General features: G+C 36.3%; 1 protein-coding gene across 1 annotated transcript in view; it reads right to left on the reverse strand.

The window, feature by feature from the left end:
• The window catches only part of MEMO1 (mediator of cell motility 1), a 121,330-nt gene that overhangs the window by 20,221 nt on the left and 81,285 nt on the right, over positions 1 to 19,824 (reverse strand). The window contains exon 6 of the mRNA XM_063078310.1: positions 1,307 to 1,449. Within this exon, the coding sequence (XP_062934380.1) occupies positions 1,307 to 1,449 (143 nt within the window). The remainder of the gene's footprint in view (positions 1 to 1,306; positions 1,450 to 19,824) is intronic.

The following is a 19,824-nucleotide window of genomic DNA, read 5'->3' on the forward strand; positions in this document are numbered from 1 at the left end:
CCTAAAACTCAGCACTACTAACACTCTGGGCTACATAATTCTTTGATGTGGTGGGCTGTCCCGTGCACTGCAGGATGTTTATTTAGCAGCTTCCCTGGGCTCTACTCATTAGATGTCAAAAGCATCACCACCCTCCAAATCCCATCCCGGTTGTGATGATCAAAAATATCTCCATGCATTTTCAAATGCCCCCTGGGAGGAAAATCATCCCTACTTGAGAATCAGTATCTTACAGAAACAACTTATCTATACCATTATGGAAGACAGTTCTCTTGAACTGAGATCTCAAATTTAAGAAGTCCATTCAGAAAAGGAAGCAAGAGATGACACCAGCCTACCCAGGCCAGATAAATGTTGAATCAATTCTGGCAATCAGTGGGTACAACATGTAAAAAGCTACGGTTCCTTACATCTAATTGAGGATGTTTTTCTGCCCATTCTAGCACTCTATCTTAAAAATTATGGTCTTAGGTTTTATGTTTTCTAATAGTCAAAGAAATAACTGATGAATAAACAGATACTGACATCCTTAAACTAACAAATAAATGGGTCAAAGAGACGCCCTAAAAGAAATGGAACGTCAAAATAATCTGGGGCAGTAATAGATAAATGAAAGTAAACCTGCATCCAAAGAATGTGAAAACAAAGTTTACTAAAAGAGTCATCCAGAAATGTCTTAGTTCCTTTATGATCTATTCTCTGTGAAGTGTCCTTATTCTTTTAATTCACAATAATCATAAAAATCACTTAAGAATCCTTACCCTTATAAAGCATTACCAATGAAGACCACAGTGCTAATAGCCAACGTGTTACAATCTTTGGAGTGTAGCTCTAAACTGATGGCAATTGTGGGCAAAAAATAAGCACCGAAGGGAAAAAAGAAAGAAAGAAAGACTAATTACAAAAAAGGAAATGTGGAAAAGGACTGGCATAGCACACAGTGCTCTTCTACATTCTGAAGAACAACATTTGTTTTATTTACCAAAACTAACTTCAGAGAATCTACCATACACATCTACCTAGAAATGGGGTTAAAAGATCTTAACTCCCACTAACATAAGCATCTAAGCAGGGATGCCCTCACAGTGTGAATCCAATTAAACCAGTCGCCTTTGGAAATGTATCCATAATTCACTATTATAAATGACCAAAAGACTTTTTAAATTCACTTTTAAACATTGCTGCTAAAAGTAAAACTTTCCAAGGAAAGTGATAAAGAACTGAAAAATCAGAGCTTAGAATGAAAAGAGACTTTTAACCACAAGTATATATTATCTACCATGATATGTTAAAATCTAGAACTTACCCCAATGGCAGAAATCAGAAGAAACCACAAAGAGATTACTAGGATCCGCTAGATATTTACTGAAGAGTTTTCCGAATTCCTGTTCTTTTGACTCACTCAGAGCTCCAACCAGTACAGGAATAATGGTAAACTCATCCTTATGGCTTTAAAAAAAAAAAAAAAACAGAAAAAAAGTCATTTAAGATGTTTAAGAATAAAAATAGTTTTCTAAATGTGTTGGCACTAGAAAGTGGAATATTTATTAATAGTGGTAAGGATAACATACATAATATCATTGTTGAATTATTAAAATCTATAAATTAAATGTTTAAAGAGGACGATCTGAAAATATGAGTAGTACAGAATACTAAAAATAGCATTTTAAATTACAGAAATGTACACTACTTCTTTCAGTAAACAAAGCTATTTTACTCCTAGGTATGATAATACCTTCAAAAATAAAAATAAGCCCATCAGACCATCATCAACTCAAACCTTCTCAACTACCCGTCAAAGCTACAATCATCTGCCCAATCCTCCTGCAATTTTAATAGAGCATTAAACTCTTCCTTAGCTATTTTAATACTATCCTATTATAAATACCACCATTTCTGGCACTTGTTCTATAAACCTGCCAAATGAGACCTACAAAACTTATCTTGTCTTCCATAAGTGTCACCAACTGCACTTTTATGCCTATCCTAATGATCAGATACAAGACAGTCTGAAGACACACCTCAAAATTTCATTGGCATCTGGGGTAGACAAAGAATTCAAGGAAGTAGGTATTAATTTCTAGCAGCAAGAAAAACACACCACACCCACCCACAATGTTTAGGCATATCCACAAGTCCCTTTTACATTCTACAGATCAGCAGATTTATGGAAAAGAAACAAAGCAGATTAATAAAGAATAACTATGACGTGCTACAGAAATAGATGTTTATCCAAAACCTTTTTAAAATTTTTATTGTAGTGAAATTTTACTTACATATATTCAATATTATTTATATTCTAAATGATCCCAGATTTGGAATTTTAGTAGCATGAATCATGTTTGTCTGACTTGTTCTGAACAGGGCTTAAAAAAAAAAAAAAATAACCATTATAATAAATGCTTTTTGATATGATAGTCTGAACTTAACTGATGTAGGACAGATAGAATTCATAAAAGGGTTTCTTTAAATGCTAAATTTAAGTAATCCCAAAATAAATGTTAGCCCAGCTGCATAAAACTAAATTCAGGGAACCCAAGCGCCTCCCCCATAAAGGCCCCCTTACCCTTGTCAATTGCGAAATAAACAGATCATACAGATCTCCAGTCCCTCTGCAATGCAGGGGCTTCTTGGGCAGAATCTGCATCTATGGAGTAAGAAAAAAAAAGGAAGCTGGCAGAGGAAGCTGCCATGGAATATCTCTTTCTCTGACTCTTACCAGTTTGCTAAAAAACTGCCTGAACGAATAGGGGCTCTTCAATTAGTTAAGAGTGATTATCAATTGAAAGAAAAGAATTTTAGCTCCTAGTAAAAATTTAGGAAGATTGTTATGAATTATTCTAACTTCAACTACTACCTACATAAATAAATACACTGAGATCATCAAAGAGTCTGCAAGTAATTATTATATGGTAGGGAAGCAGTTATATAGAATATAAAGAACAAGGAGAAGCCAGAAGAAATGGGTTCAAGTACCATCCCCACCACATTCAAATGTTGAGAGCATGGGTAAGTCCCCAACCTGAGAATCTACCTCCTTATCTGTAAAATAATCATAATTACAATACCTATTTCAAAAAATTATTATCAAGCAAAGAATACTACAAGAAAGATACTTTGTGAACAATTGTTGGCTCACTCTGAAGAAAGAACACATCTACTCTCCATAAACCACACTAAACCCCTCAATTAACTTCAGTTTGAGCTTGCAAATCTATACAGAGGTAAAAGTCTTACCCTCCATGCAAACCTAGGACTTGAATCAAGGCTAACCCATTCCCCACTCTTTGCCATCTCCCTTTAAAAAAAAAAAATCACTTGTCTCTATCCCCATAGACAAAGAAGCATGAATTAGAGAAAAGAACATTTGGCTCTGAAATATAATATTCCTATGTTTAACCATGTTCTGAAGTTGGACTTTCCATGAAGGATTACAAAATCTTACCCCTTCAAAAAACAATTATATAACTGGATGAAACTTTCAAAAACAACCATTATTGTGCTCTGGACATCAACCAAAGGCAAAAAAAACACAATGAGGGGAATTTATTCATGAAAAATAACAGAACTTCTTGGTAACAATGGTAGAAGTCAGGCATCTTACCAGGGGCTGCTTCCATCCCCCTACCCCAGCTCCCCTGACACGGAGTTTCCATGAACATGAGGGATGGCTGTGAAAGCCAGCACCTTCATAGCCAAAGGGAAATGACTTTGATTTGGAGCAAAGAGCAGAAAACCTCATGCAGTGGGTAACAGAAAAGCTTGTAGCACTCTTAGCTTGAGATTGCTATACCAATTGGGGCAAGCCGCAAACCTGACGACTACCTATAAATTTTAAAGGGAGATCCTAGAAATGGGAGAGCCATAGAGAGACTTGCTAGATTCTCTACATATCCTGAGGAGAAGGCCTATGCCCTCCACACACCCCTAGCTGACCAAGAGGCTTACACACACATGCAGGGGAGAATCATAAGGTCTCAAGCCCCCCACAAAATGCCAGCTAATTGGGAGACTGAGAGTATGCATAGAGAAAACTGGATACTTAAGAAAGACCAAACTCTCCACATATCCCTGACTGACAGAAATCCTCACAAGGAAACCTAAGACAACCCAACAGAAAGTAAAAGAGTCAAACATGAAAACAGACTGAACTCTGAATGTGTTCCCCAAAGCACAAACAATCCACCAGCAGAAGATGAAAGCTTTACTAGCTCAGAGTGTTCAGGCACAATCTCCAACCAATCATCTGCTAAATACTAAGCTATGCAATCACAGGTAAACCCTAGAAAGCCAAGCTAAAAAATAAAAAGAATTTTTTAAAACCTGAGGAGACGCATCAGTAGCCATACATGGTGTGGAAGACAAATTCTGCAGTTTAAATCCATGCAAGTTACTAAATACATACATTATACATAAAACCTGCAGGGGAAAAAAATGAATAAAATCAGACTCCACAGTTGCTATAATTTACTATGTAAAATGCTCAGTTCCAAGAAGAAATTCTAAGCCATCACAGAAACAGCAATCTATGACCCATACTCGGGGGATGTGGAGGTAAGTAGCCAGCAGAAGCTGTTTCTGAGTAAGACCAGATATTAAACAGTTATTATAAGTATATTCAAATAATTAAAAGAAGGCATACTTAAAATAAATACACACACACAATGACATAACTAAACAAATAGGGAAAATCAACAACAAAATGCAAACTATTAAAAAGAACCAAGTGGAAATTTTAGAATTGAAAAGTAGAATATCTGAAATGAAAAATTCACTAGATGGTCTGAAGAGCAGATGTGATATTACATAAGAAAGAATCTGTGAAATTAGACAAAATAAAGAAATTATCCACTCAGAAGAATAGGAAAAATAAAATTGAAGAAAAATGAACAGAGCATTGGAAACTTATAAACACCAAGCATGCCAGCATACATGTAATACAAGTCCCAGAAAGAAGACAATAAAAATATTAGAAGAAATAATAGCTGAAAACTTTCCACGTTTTATGAAAAACATTAATCTATAGATCCGAGAAGTTCAACAGACCCAAAATAGGATAAGCACAAAGAGATCTTCATCTAGATACACCATAATCAAACTGCTGAAAACCAAAGACAAGGAGAAAATCTTGAAAAAAGCACAAAGAAAATGACTTATTACATACAGGATAGTCTTTTCAACAAAGGAAATTGGGACAATTGCATATCTATACACAAAAAAATGAACTTAGACCTTTGCTTCAAACCATACACAAAAATTAACTAAAACTGAATCCTAGAACTATAAAATAAAACTATAACACTTCTAGAACAGGGGTCAACAAAAATCTTTTGAAAGAAGCCATAAAGTAACTATTTTAGGTTTTCTGGGCCACAGAGTCTCTATAGCAATGGACATGGCTATGTTCCAATAAAATCTTATTTATAAAAACAAGATGTGGGTCAGATGGGGTCCTCTTGCTATATAGTTTGCTGACTCTTGCTCAAAAAGAAAACAAAGGAGAAAATCCTTGTGACCTTGGATTAGGCAAAGATCTTTTAAACAAGATACTAAAAGCAGAATCCATACAAGAAAAAAAATCTATAACAACTCATCAAAATTAAAAACCTTTGCTCTTCATTAAGAAAATGAAAAGGCAAGTCATATAATGGCAGAAAATCTTTGCAAATCATATATCTAATAAAGAACATATAACCAAAATATATAAATTCTCTTACAACTCAATAAGACAACAAACTACCTAAATAAAATTTGGGCAAAATGTACAAATTGATATTTCACTAAAGATATGCAAATGACCAACAAACACATGAAAAGCTGTTCAACACCATTAATCATTAGGGAGATGCAAAGTATCACCACTATGAGATTACACTACACATATATCAGAATGGCTGTTATTAAAAATACTGACAGTAACTGTATCGATCAAGATGTGGAGAAACTAGAACCCTTATGCACTGTTTCTGGAATATAAAATGATTCAGTCACTTTGGAAAACAGTCTGGTAGTTTCTCAAAGAGTTAAAACATAGACTTATGATATGACACAGCAATTTCATTCCCAAGTATCTATTCAAGAAAAATGAAAACACGCATCAACATAAAGATGTATACAAGGATGTTTATAACATTATTAATAATAGCCAAAAACTGTAAATAATCCAACTGTTCATCAACTGGTAAATGAGTAAATAAAATGTGGTATGTTCATATAATGGAATAATTATTTGGCAATAAAAAGGAATGAATTACTGTTACATGCTACAAGGATGAACCTCAAAAATAGTATGCTAAATGAAAAAGGACAGACATAAGAGACTTCTTTATGATTCCATTTATATGAAATTTTGAGAAAACGCCAGTCTAGAGACAGAAGGCAGATCAGTGGTTGCCTGAAGTTGAGTGGGAACAAGGATTGACTTCAAATAGGCACAAGGTTTCTTTTTAGGGTAATGAAAATGTTCTAAACTAACTGGAGAGAATAATTGCACAATTCTATAAAGTTACTAAAAAATCATTGAGTTGAACACTTACATGGATGTATTTTTTAGTATGTAAATCACACCTCAATAAAGCTGTTTTTTTAAAAAAAGAAAATCCATCTTTCCCACTTACATGCTGTGCCACCTGCAGGTCACTATCCTAAGCCTCAATTTTGTCATCTGTAAAAATAGAGTTAATAAATACTTACCTCACAGGGCTCTTTTGATCACTTCAGTAAAGTAGAGGGAAATTTTATTCCTTCTTTTTGTGTCCTATAGCTTAAACCATGCTGCAGAAATTTTATTCCTTCTTTTTGTGTCCTATAGCTTAAACCATGCTGCAGAAAATTTATATATCCAAGATATGTAACAGATTAAAACGAGTTGAAATCCCTGAACCAATAGTAGAGCACTCTCTTTATAAACAAACAAAACCACTGTATTACCAATGTTCTTACTGGCACAGACTATGAAAATTCTAAATTCTAGCATAAAAAAGTGAATTATAATATTCCAAGTGATAACAAAACATCATTTAATTGGCAGTTGTTTTTTATCAACTAGTGTAACATAAACAATTGACATCTTAAAATTGATGACATTTTAAATTAGACAAAATATTGTATTTGCTTATTCTTCCCCTGCCATTAATTTGAATACTTCTTCCCTAACAACTTTGATGAATATGAGAATTTTCTTTCCTATATATATTCTTCCAATTTCCCAAGGATTCTAGAAGCAGTCCTGAGCGTCTCAAGATCTGCGGAGAATTAAAGAAATCATGATACAGACAGCTAAAGTTAGCCAGTCCAGAGGGAAATTATCCTTGTCCCGAAGGTGCCAACGTTGTTGCCACAGTAATACCACCATGATTTATTCTCCTCTTCCCTTTTAGTTAGAAAACATTCATTTAAAAAGGAGGACAAAACATATGTAGATCAATACAAAAAAAGTCTTTAATCTGAAAAATAAAATATATCCTAATCTTCTCAAATGTCCTTTTCTACTTCTTGTTCATCCTTTTCATGGTCACAGAAAATGAAATTGTTCTTTTACTACCAACAAAGAATTTTTACCTATTATTCCAGAGTTCCTCTGTGTTCTGTAATTCTGAAAAATGCTTCTCTGCTGATGTAAAGGTAACACTCAAGGGAATCAACTTATGGGGGAAAAAGGGAAACTCAGAAAGAAACACGTAAGGAAAAATCATGTCTGCTCTAAAACCTCAATAAAAGACAACAAAAAAGATTTAACTGCAAGACACATGCAGAAATATACAAATAACCATGAGTATAAAAGTAATAAAATAAGAAAACACTTGAAAAATGGCACTGCTCCTGAATTACTAAACTGGCACAGGTAGAGAATCTCAGGCTTCTTGTCCCATCCGGGGACAAGCCATTCCGTTCTTTTAAAGACTATACAAGAGCAGATCTTACTTTTCTCTTACCATTTATAACATCTGAAGACCTTCTTTGAAGCCACAATCATAAAGGAAAATAAAACCTTAAGATCTAGTACAAAAGTAAGCTAAAATGAGCATTAGGATGGCATTTAAGAAAGTCAAAAATCCAGACAGTTGGAATGGCAATACTGTAGCCTGGAACTGAAAAACATGAATGGGAGTTTTATAGAAGAGTTAACGTTCATCTTACTCCCATAAAAAAGAAAACAGGTAGTGAAATAAAGAAGTGCTAATTACGATTTCAGGAAACTTTAGACTTTCTCCCACATGGTGAGGGAGTAAAAACAATGAAAGGGACTTCCAGCTTCCACTCCAAATGTAACGAGCTTAGAAGTCATCACTCTCATTCTAACAGGAAAAAAGCTGAACAAACTAAAAGTCAGTAACTCTTTTTAGATCCATCAGAGAACTGAGATAACAGAGCAAACCAAGGCCCCCAAAACTAGACAGATAGGCAGAACCAGAGAATCAAAGCTTACCAGGAGCAGAAACTACCCTTGGAGCCAGGAAGTAATACCTAAAGGGTAACTAAGTGATTGCTGAAGACTATGTGTAGACTACCCAGAGAAATAAAAATTCCTGGAGGCCAAGGGGCCCAGCCTTAGGGGCCTTTGTGTAGTTTTACCTCCAGGGGCCCCACCAGGATGAACTCACTATGAAGATCCCAAAAAAAAAATCCCCTCGGGGGGTGGGGTGGGGTGGGGGACACATCCGAGTAATTATTTTTAAATAGCATACCCAGAGCATTCTGTTCTCCTTAAAAATGCCTGACCTAATCATAGGATTACAAAATGTTTCCCTTCCCCCCACATCTTACCAGTGTTGGGGCTCAGAGTCTGTCACCCCAAAATATGGTGCTCTGACATGCTGAAATAAAAAAGCAGACTCTCAAGATCTCTTTGACACACACACCCCAGTCTTCCTGCTCCCTTATCTGCCTAACATCTTCAGCATGCCAAAGAAGAAGATAATTACCTATGGTCCCTTCCCTGAGTTTTCATTAATTTAACTCATACTACAGGAAGAAAGACTGGAGTCTGTCAACACACCTGACAGACTTTTGTCACAGACCATTGCCTTCTATTTCCCATTCAGTATTTTAAAGAAAATCATTTACCAGTCATTGCTCTATTCTGCAGGCCAAATAAACTTTGTCCAGGCCACTGTATGTTCTCCAGGCCCATTGAATCCCCCAAGAATCATTTACTCCTATACCCCCCATCTCCCTTTTCCCAATGAAAAGGTATATGTAAGTGTCTGCACCCCAATGAGTTACCGGACAATCATTCTTCGATTCCCCCATGCTATGCACATTAAAATAAGATTTGCTGTGCTTTTTCTTCATATTAATTTGAATTAGTCAGTGATTTTTAGTGAACTTTCAAGGGTAAAGAAGAAGCTTTCCCTTGGCCCCTACAACACCATATACATGGGGCACCTTTATGATAACATAAGAATGCAACTGGAAGAAATACAAGACTCAGACCCTATTTAATAAGTCTCTGTGGTAACCAAAGAAAACAAGGGAGACAAAAACAAGGACACTAGAGGAAATTTTAGCTTCAACACCTACAGCTACAACAAATAGGAAATATAGCCTAACCCCCAGCCGGATAAACATAAAACCTCACACTCAAGGCCCAATTTACCTAAATTCATTTTACCCAGTACATCATGTCCAGCTTTCAACAAAAATTACAAGGCATGCTAAAAGGCAAAATACACAGTCTGAAGAGGCAAAGCAAGCATCACTCAAATATACCAGAGATTTTATAATTATTAGATCAGGAATTTAAAATAGCTATTATTAATATGGTAAGGGCTCTAATGGAAAAAGTGGATAACACACAAGAACAGAGTAATATAAGCAGAGAGACAAACTCTAAGAAAGAATCAAAAGGAAAGGACAGAAATCAAAAACACTGTAATAGAAATGAAGAATGTCTTTGATGGGCTCATCAGTAGACCAGACATGGCCAAAGGAAGAATCAGTGAGCTGAAGAATTGTTAACAGAAACTTTCCAGGCTGAAAAGTAAATAGAAAAAAAGAATGAAGAACACATAACAAAATACCCAAAAATGTAAGACAATTATAAGTTGCAACATACATATAATGGGAATAGCAGAAAAGGAAAGAAAGGAACACAAATATTTTAAGTAGTAATCACTGAGAAATTTCCAAAATTAATGACAAACACCAAACCACAAATCCAGGAAGCTCAGAGAACACCAAGAAGGATGAATACCAAAAAAATTTACGCCTAGGCATATTATATTCAAACTGCAGAAAATCGAAGACAAACAAAAAATCTTGAAAGAAGCCAGAGAGAAAAACACTTCGCCCACAGAAAAGCATGGATAAGAATTACATTGGACTTCTCTTCAGAAACCATGCAAGCAACAGGTGAACTAAAGTGCTGAAAAAAAACCCCAGCAACCTAGAATTCTGTACCCAGCAAAATTACCTTTCACAAATGAAGAAGAAATAAAGCCTTTCTTAGTCTAGCAAAAATTGAGAAATTTAGCCAATTTAGACATTAAACCTGGATTGCAAGAAATATTAAAAGAAGTTCTTCAAAGAGCACAACAATGATATAGGTAAGAAAACTGGATCTACATAAAGAAAGCATGTTAGAGAAAGAATAAATCAAAGTCAAATCTTGCAAAAACAAGATTATTTTGATAACTAAGTACCCCAAGAGTTATCAAATTGTAGCCATGATGCATTTGTAAGACTTGATAGAACCGCTCCAAGAAGAAAATGAAACAGAATTAAATATACTATACTGTGCTTTCATGTTGTCCATGTTCCAAAATATTAACAGTAACAAAATTATTATATGCCTAAGAAGATACTAATGATATTTTTACAGTGAACATGAATAGTTTTTAAATGCCATATATTTCAACCACTTTATTTCGTTTTTTCTTATTCTTAACTCATGTAACAGATAATGATTTGTTCATAATAATAATAGCAACAATTGAATTTGATGATTATAACATATGGGTAAATGAAATAAACGAAAGTAAGGTTATAAGGGACAGGAAGGAGAAACTGTGATACTCTGTTAGAAAATCTCTGCATTACCCATGAAGCAATATTGTGTTACTTGAAAGTTGTAAATTGGTTGTAAATGTTTGTTGCAAACTCTAAGGCAACAACTAAAAAACAGTAAAATATATATATGTATACATACATACAAGTATACATATAACTGATGCACTGAAAGAAGAAAAAGTTGTAATCACATAAAATGCACAATTAAAACCAGAAGGCAGAAAAAGAGCGGAAAACAAAAAAAAACCCACAAAACAAAAAACAAAGGCAATGAATAGAAAACAGTACCAAATATGATATTAAATCAACATAGCAATAATCCGTCAACAGCTGAATGCATAAACAAACTATGATACATCCATAATATAGAATATTATTCAGTGATAAAGAGAAATAAGCTATCAAACCACAAAAAGACATGGAGGAATCTTGAAAGCATACTGCTTAGTAAAAGAAGCCAATCTGAAAAGGCTACATACTGTATGATTCTGCTATATGACATTCACAAAAAGGCAAAACTATGGAGACACTAAAAACATCAGTGGTTACGAGGGGTGAGGGAAGGAGGAGGGAAGGGGATGAAAAGAACAAACAGGAGTTTTTAGGGCAAACTATTCTAAATATATGTACTGTCATGACATGACAGGCATTTGGCAAAAGCCATAGAACTATCCACCACAAAGAGTAAACCCTAATTAAATTATGTACTTCAGTTAATAATAATGTATCAATATTGGTTCATCAATTGTAACAAATGTACCATACTAACGAAATGTGTTAATAGGAAAAACTGCTTAGTTATGAGTATTATTTGATACCACACAAAGGCATCTAATGTTGTTTTCTCACTCAGGGAACTGAAAAATATAATAAATGTGAATAAACATAACAATAACAAGACTTAACTATCTATGTACACTATGCAAAAACAAGGCTTTCTGGATAACTAAGTATCCCAAGAGTTACTGAATCCTAGCCATGATACATTTGTAAGACAGATAGAACCAATCCAAGCAGAAAATGAAACAGAATTAAACACACTGTACTGTGCTTTCAAGCTGTCCATGTTCCAAAATATTAACAGTAACAAAATTATGATATACCAAAGAAGATACTAATGGTATTTTTACAGTGAACATGAACAGTTTTAAAGTGCCATATATTTCCATCAAACAATTTCAAAGTTACTAAAAAGCATTCTATAAATTGTGCACGTTTTTTCTGAATAAAAAGCAGTGAAACTGGAGCAAAAGAACTGTTCTGTATCTGGATTTTGGCAGATACATATGACTCCATGTATTTGTCAAAACTCGTAGAACTGTATGCCACACAGACTAAGTTTTACTGTAGGTAAATTACAAAAAAAATTAAAATTTTAAGCTATAAAATTGTGAATGAGGATGATATAGAGAAAAACAGTAAAAGGGAGGAAAAGGTAACTGAGCAGAGAAAACTGCAAATAAAAAGAAGAGTTGTGACCTAATACTGTTTTTGTTTCTTTGTTTGTTTGTTTGGTGGCTGGCCAGTGGGGGATCTGAACCCTCAACCTTGGCGTTATCAACACCACCCTCCAACCAACTAAGCTAAACGGCCAGCCCCTAATGCTATTAATTTTAAGAGTTAACTGATTTTTTCAAGATAGATGGGTTTCCACATATCATAACTTAACCTTAATCTAATCTCCATCAAATGCAATTATATGTGATTGTAAAATTTATTATGAATTTCAATATTAAAGATAATATATGGAAAAAAGGAATAGGATAAAATGCATAAGATATCTCATTTACATGATTTAATTCAAAAAAGTAAGTAAACACGTATGTATAAACTTTACATGTACACACAAACTTATATTATCAAAAATATATGTTAGTGTATGTGAAACATTTTTAGTAGCAGTAAACACTGTTTCAGTGGAAGCCACAGAGGCTGTTCATTTTCTACTTGGTTTTATTTACATTTTCTAACCATGTACACATATTTTTTTAAATATCAGTAGTTAACTGAGCAATGAGATTACAGGTCATTTTGTGTTTTCTCCTTTATATTACTCGTTATTTTTTTTAAAAGCTCTAATACATACCATTTTAAAAATCTACTTAAGATAATACAGCTCTTCTGGTCAAGATGGCAGAATAGACGGTCCCCAGCGTCACTCTCCCCCACAAATCAACCAATTCACAACTATTAAAAAGCAACAACAGCCAAGCTGGGGCCACTAGAGATCAAGGGAACAGGAGGAGAGACCTACGGAGTGCATGAAGGTGGGCTACGGAGTGCATGAAGGTGGGAGAAACCACAATGAGAGAAAGAAAGGATCGCTCCTACCATTTCGAATCCCGGCCACTTCAAGGCTGGAGCTGGTGAGTGCACAGAGCAGGAGCTAGCAAAAGCCACTGCTGTGCCCTTCCTATGAAGTTGCTTGGAGGCAGCAGGAGAGAAGAGGGCCTTGGTGGCCCCCAGGCCAGCACGACCACTAACAGGGTTCCTCTGGACCCACATAGGAGTGAGGAGCCACAACAACTGACAAAAGGACCCACTCAGAGGCCCGTGAGTCATTGCAAGGGACCTGTGGATGGGAGACAGGCCCACTGGGGAAACACTGGGGCACAGCAAGGACAGCTGATCTGCTCTCCAGTCAGCACGGGCCCACTCTGTGTAGACTGGTCAGGAATATAGAACTGCAGGGGGAGCAGTTTGCTGAAAAGAATTAGTTCCAGACCAGAGTTCCACACAATCCAGGTGTATCAGATCTCACAAGACCCAGAAGTACCTACAAAGTCAACCATTAAAACCTGAGCTGCAAAAAAGCCTTCCCGAGAGAATCAGCAGCAAAGCAGCAATTTAGCTCAACCACAGGGCTCAAGTGCTGGTCCCCACAGGAAGTTCCTCCATCTTAGAAGTAAGCAAAGGACAACAAATTAGTTCCAGTGCAGAGTTTGAGTGGTGGAAACAACAAATCATCCAACACAGAACTGAAAGAAAAAACAATACCCACAGAACAGAGACAAAGTTTGATATTTACTAGTAAAGATCTCACTTCACCAAAGAAAACCTATAAAACCTAAAAGGACCAGAAGCCCCCTGAGCCCCCAAGCCAGGGAGCAGAGAGGACTGGGGCCTCAGCCATGCCCCCCACCAAACATAACCAGCCCAGCAACAACCACTGAGCTGCCACAGTTAGTGCCCCGGGCTCCTGAGCCAGGACAGTGGGGTCTGAGGGACTAGGCCAAGCCCCCCCAACACCCACACCCAGCCCAGCGATGACCACTGGACTGCCAAAGGAAGCATCCTAGGCTCCCAAGCCGGGGCGGTGGGGGGCCAAGGGCTTTGGCCACACCCCCCGACACCTGCAACCAGTCCAGTGATGACCACCGAACCTCCACAGGAAGCGCCCCAGGCTCCCAAGCTGGGGCAGTGGGGGACTGAGGGCTTCAGCCACACCCCCAACATCTGCATTCAGCCCAGCAACAACCCAGCCACCACCAGAAGCCCCCCAGTTTCCCCTGAAGAAATGGGGGGGGGTGCCATGAGCCTCAACCGTGGCCTCCCTCCTTCGCCGACCGTATTTCCTTCCCCCTTTCTCTCTCCCTATCCCACCCAACTGCTCCACAACAACATCTTAGAATGTATAAACAGATAGAGCCTGGGACAATCCCTCCTCCTGCAACCAGGCAAGGAGCATGCCAAAAACACTACCTCCATGTGGGTGGCCCATCACAGCCACCAAAATAGCCATGGCTACCGCAAAAGCAGCTAGATGCCACAATCACCATGCAGATGGCCCACCAGCCACTCGAGTGCATTGACACAAGGAGAGTCACCAGCAGAGACCAAAGAAAAGAAGAGGATATCTCTCTCCACAAAACCTATTCCAGAGTGACAGAAGAAGCATCTACTCTATGATAACAGTGGGGGACCTGAACATACCCCTCAGCATTGGACAGATCATCTAGGCAACAAATCAACAGAGTAATCGTTACTCTTTCAGAAGGAGAGAAGAAATCTAGGGTTATCAGAGATGGGACGGAGAGGGGGATGGGGAGAGACTGGATAAGGGGCATAAAGAATAAGTATGATTTGTAATAACATATACGCTAATAATACTGATTTGATCAACATACCTCAACATTGAAACCCAAATATATGTATAATTATGATTCAATAGAGAATAAATAAATAAATAAATAAGATAATACAGAGAATTACAAATACTACCTTATATAGTTACTTTTTTAAAAAACATAACAATTGCTTATAATAGTGAAAAAATGGGAGGGAGTTTAAAAGTTAAATGTTCAAGAATTGATTAAACAATTATATAGGTATGTACTAGAAAGCCTTAAATAAAGTCTGTAAAATGTAGTAAGAAAATGACATGGAAATACATTCAGGATATGATAAGCAGTTTAAAAGAGAGCATTTGATCCCATTTCCATAAAAATATTTAATTAAAGTACAAGGGCACGTCAAAAAGTTCATGGAAAAACTGAATTGAAAGATAATACGAATCCTTCCATGAACTTTTTGAAGACCCCTCAAATCGAAAATGGGAAGACAGTTATTAATTCATTCAACAATTATTGAAATCCTTTTGTGTAACAGGTACTGTGCCAGGCACAGAAGATGTAACGTAGACTAGCAGCTCAAGACAGAGAACAGATTAGGCAACTACTGCGGAAGGGAGACATACTTATGAATAAGTAATCACTCGAAGACCTATTTAACTGCAGTGTCTGCAAATATGACCATCAAAATTTCCTCCCACCTCTAAATGCTCAATGCCACTCGTCCCATCAAAAATAAAGACTATTTCTCCCTCCCCTTGAATTTAGCCTTGCAACTTACTTTGACTAGCAGAGTGTGGCATAAGTGATGCTGTACCAGTTCTGGTCTTAGATACTAAGAGACCTGGAAGTTTCTACATTGCTCAATTGATACCCTGAACTGCCACGTACAGTAGTCCAGTGCTATCCTGCTGGAGAGGGGAACATGTGGAGAGAGAGGCTCTGAAAGATGAATGACAACAGAAAGAGATAGATGAGAATGAAGATGTGAACTGAAGTGCCTCAGGAGACAACCAGAACCACAGCCCCAAAGAGAAAGTGAGGGTATCATGGAGCCATCAGCCTAAGTAGACCTGCTTTAACTGGCAGCAGATGCAACAGAGACAAGTTGTCTCCACTGGCCCCTGACCAAATTTCTAATCCATAGAATCATAAGCAGAAAAACAGGCATGTTGAGGTGATTTGTTATGCTGCCATAAATAACTGAAACAAAAAAAACAGTGCCTGGGAATGAGACGCTCCTGTAACAAAAACCTAAAACATGTCACACTGGCTTTTGGGAATCAGATGCGGGCAGAAGCTAAAAGGGCTAAGAAAGAGACTGTAGAAACTAGAAGAACAGTAAAAAAACTGCTATAAGGATGTCGGAAAAAGGTAACCCGCATTATTTACTGGCAGAACAATTAGCAAAAACTGTCACGTGAAGTAACTTTACCTAATGAACTGGCTAAGGAGATTACCAGGCAGAATATTCAAAGTGTTAGTGTGTTTTTGATAGCCAGGGTATGAAAAGGTACAAGAAGAAAAACATAAACTAAATAACGAACTGTTTAGCTTGCAAGGAGAATTTAAAGGAAATAAATCCAACCAGGAATTGCAGGATTGGAAAAAATAACAATTTCTAATCACTGGCCTCTTCAGATAGCAAAAGACTGTCAAAGAAATGGCATTAAGACAGAGATCAAATCCAGAGCACAGCCAGTAAACCATGGCCTTACAATCATCAAATCAATAATGTATCCATAAGACCCTTTGTTAAAACCTCAGAAAGATTTAAGGCAGTGCTTGTACACCCTCTCACGTAGGCAAAAGGGCTTCTAAGAAATGTACAGGACACTAACTTGGGGTCCAAAATAGAGGGAGTCCTGACTCAGAAAGAACTGTGGATGTGACTTTTGTCTAATGGAATGCACTTATAATCTGATATATAGAAAACCCACAAAGTGTTAAAGGAGTTCTATCAGTTTGAACTAAAAGAAACACTGTTCCAAATGAAAGAAGCCTCTAGGGTTTCACATTGGCACATACATGAAGCAGACTAAGACTGCTACTCAGGTGCAAACAAGCCCCATTCCCTAAAGAGAAGCAAAAAAGACTCAGAGAGTGGAGCCAACAGACCAAGGGACCCAGCCAAAAGATGAGAAAAACAATAAACTACGAAACCACTACCAGAAAATAGAAAATAGAACATTCTCTGTTCCCTCGTTAGAGTTCAGAATTGCTTTGGACCAGAGACTGCTACATGATGCTTCCCATTCTTTCATTCTCCAATGGGAGTGTCAATTGTGGTTAACTATGCTTGTCACAAAATTGTATATTAAGTGTATGGGGGGGGGGGCGCATAATTTTTCAGTTCCTACATCTCCAAATCAGAAAAGCCACACCTAAGGAGCCTCATTTACATCTTAACTTGATGCAGATCATAAAATAATAGATTTTGAGCACATGGTCATAACTGAATGAGATTTCTGGGCATCCTGGGAGGGCTTTGGTGTGTATTACATGAGAGAAGGACAAGAATTATCCACAAGAGGAAGAACTGTGGTAGGCCATCTGCAAAGATGGTTGCCAACAATTTCTCCTATTCCTGTACACAGATGCTACTCCTCCAACCAAGAGGAGGAATCTCACCTTCCCTTAAATCTTAGCTGACATAGTGACTTTATTTACTTTGAAAACAGAATTCAGTGGAAATGGTGCTGTGTAGTATTGGGCCCAGGACTTACTAGGCCTTGAAATTTCTGTTTTTTGCTCTCTTGCTACCCTGAATCACCAAGTAAAGAAGTTGAGGCTATCCTCCTAGAAAGTGGTCGAGAGAGAAGCCCTGGCTGATGAACAAACAGGCCACTTGGAAAACAAATGAGGGATCTCAACTGAAAGCCAGCACGAAGGCCTGAGACATATGAGTGAGGTCATCTTGGATCCTCTAGCCCCATGTGAGCCACCTCAGTCAATATCTTGTGGATCAGAGCAAGGTATTCCCCGCCCCAATTCCTGAACCAAAAATAGTAAATGATAAAACAGTTGTGATTTTAAGCCATTAAATTCTGGAGGAATTTGTTACTCAGTAACAAATGTTACATGTAGTGAGTGCAATAAATGCTACAAAGGAAAAGTATTAGGTACTATCTAAGAGTCAGTATTAGGGATCCCAATGTACATAAGGAGGGAGCGATTTATTTAACACTATTTAAAAAGGGGGAAATTATGACTAGGACTTTTGTTCGTTGGTTTTAAGTTTCTATTTTCCTAAATTTTCCACAGCATACATGTTTTACTTTTGAAATAACAAAAATGTTATTTTGTTAAAATCTCCTTAGGGATATTGATGTCAGCTTATTGGTTCTATTATATTAAAATTTATTAAGTCTAAATTATATTTTTTCATGATAAAATATGCAAACATTTCAGCAAATAACAAAAATGTTCTACTATTTTTTGTGACTGAAGAATGAGAAGTTCTGATTATACCAACAATCCAAGAAATAAACAATATATATGTTTTCAAAATATCTGAAGAATTAGAATGTATTAAAAGACAGTTAACCTAAAATTATCTTGCTTATAATTTAATACCACACTGACTTTTGGAAACTTTTTCAGTTTTATGTAATCCCTCATGGTTATCACTGTGAACAGACATGGATAACAAAAAACTGAGAAAAGTAAATAATACTTTGAACACAGAACTAAGAGTGAAAATGATCCAAAAAGACTAATTATAAACTAAAACCAACAAGAAAAAATTAAATAGAAATAACTGCAAAGACATACACATTTAGAATTAAAAAGAAATCAGCCACACAAAAGTCTGAGAAAATAATCCATTTTAATAGCATGAGCAAGCCTTAGGTTTTAGCTGAACAACCGTATCAGCATAAAATATGTTAATGTAATCTAGGACTTGATTAATATATTTAATTAACAAATATTTACTGAGAACCTACAATGCAGCATGTACTTTACTAAGAGAATACTATGAGCAGATCCAGGGAAGGAATAATCTTACCATATTTAGAATTATCAAACAGTACATAGAATATTAAGTCCATATAAAGAAAATGGTTGAAAAAATTAGAGAAATGTGACCTACAAGAGAAGACTTTCTAATTCAAATGCTGCCCTAAAAGAAGAAACAAAATTCTTACTACAATTTTTTTCATTTTACCAAAATAAATTAAGTATTACTATGTGTTGGACATTGTGCAAGGCACTGGGGTACATAGTGGAGAGCAAAATAGATATTGTCCCTGTCCTCATTCTGCTGATAGTCTAGTGAGCACCCCATCACTAGAAGACCTTTAGCACGTAACAAATAATCTGTCAAGCATATTATAAAAGAGATTCATGTACTTTTTGTATAAGATGAAGTAAATGACCTCCAAAGTTACTTCCAAATCTAAAATTTTTTATGATTAATTATAGCACTGTACCATTAAAAAATATAATTATTATTCTGAGATAAAGAAATGCCAAGCAAATAAAGTATCAGACAAACAAAATACACATATACACACATGTGGGTGTTTTTTTTATATTTCTACGTAATAAAACAATCTCATCAATTCATGTTCAGCCTTTACAGGCAAACTATTCAAAACCAGCTTCCATCCACATTAAGACACTCCAATCTCAAATTTTTATTTTATTTCAAATAACAAAAAAAATTTTTTAATCTCCTTACCCTAATAATTATTTTAAAATAATTCCAAAGAAATTAATGTCTATGATTTCTCTAGCATTT

The sequence above is a fragment of the Cynocephalus volans genome, chromosome 14 (genome assembly GCF_027409185.1).
Source record: "Cynocephalus volans isolate mCynVol1 chromosome 14, mCynVol1.pri, whole genome shotgun sequence".
Classification (NCBI taxonomy): Eukaryota; Metazoa; Chordata; class Mammalia; order Dermoptera; family Cynocephalidae; genus Cynocephalus; species Cynocephalus volans.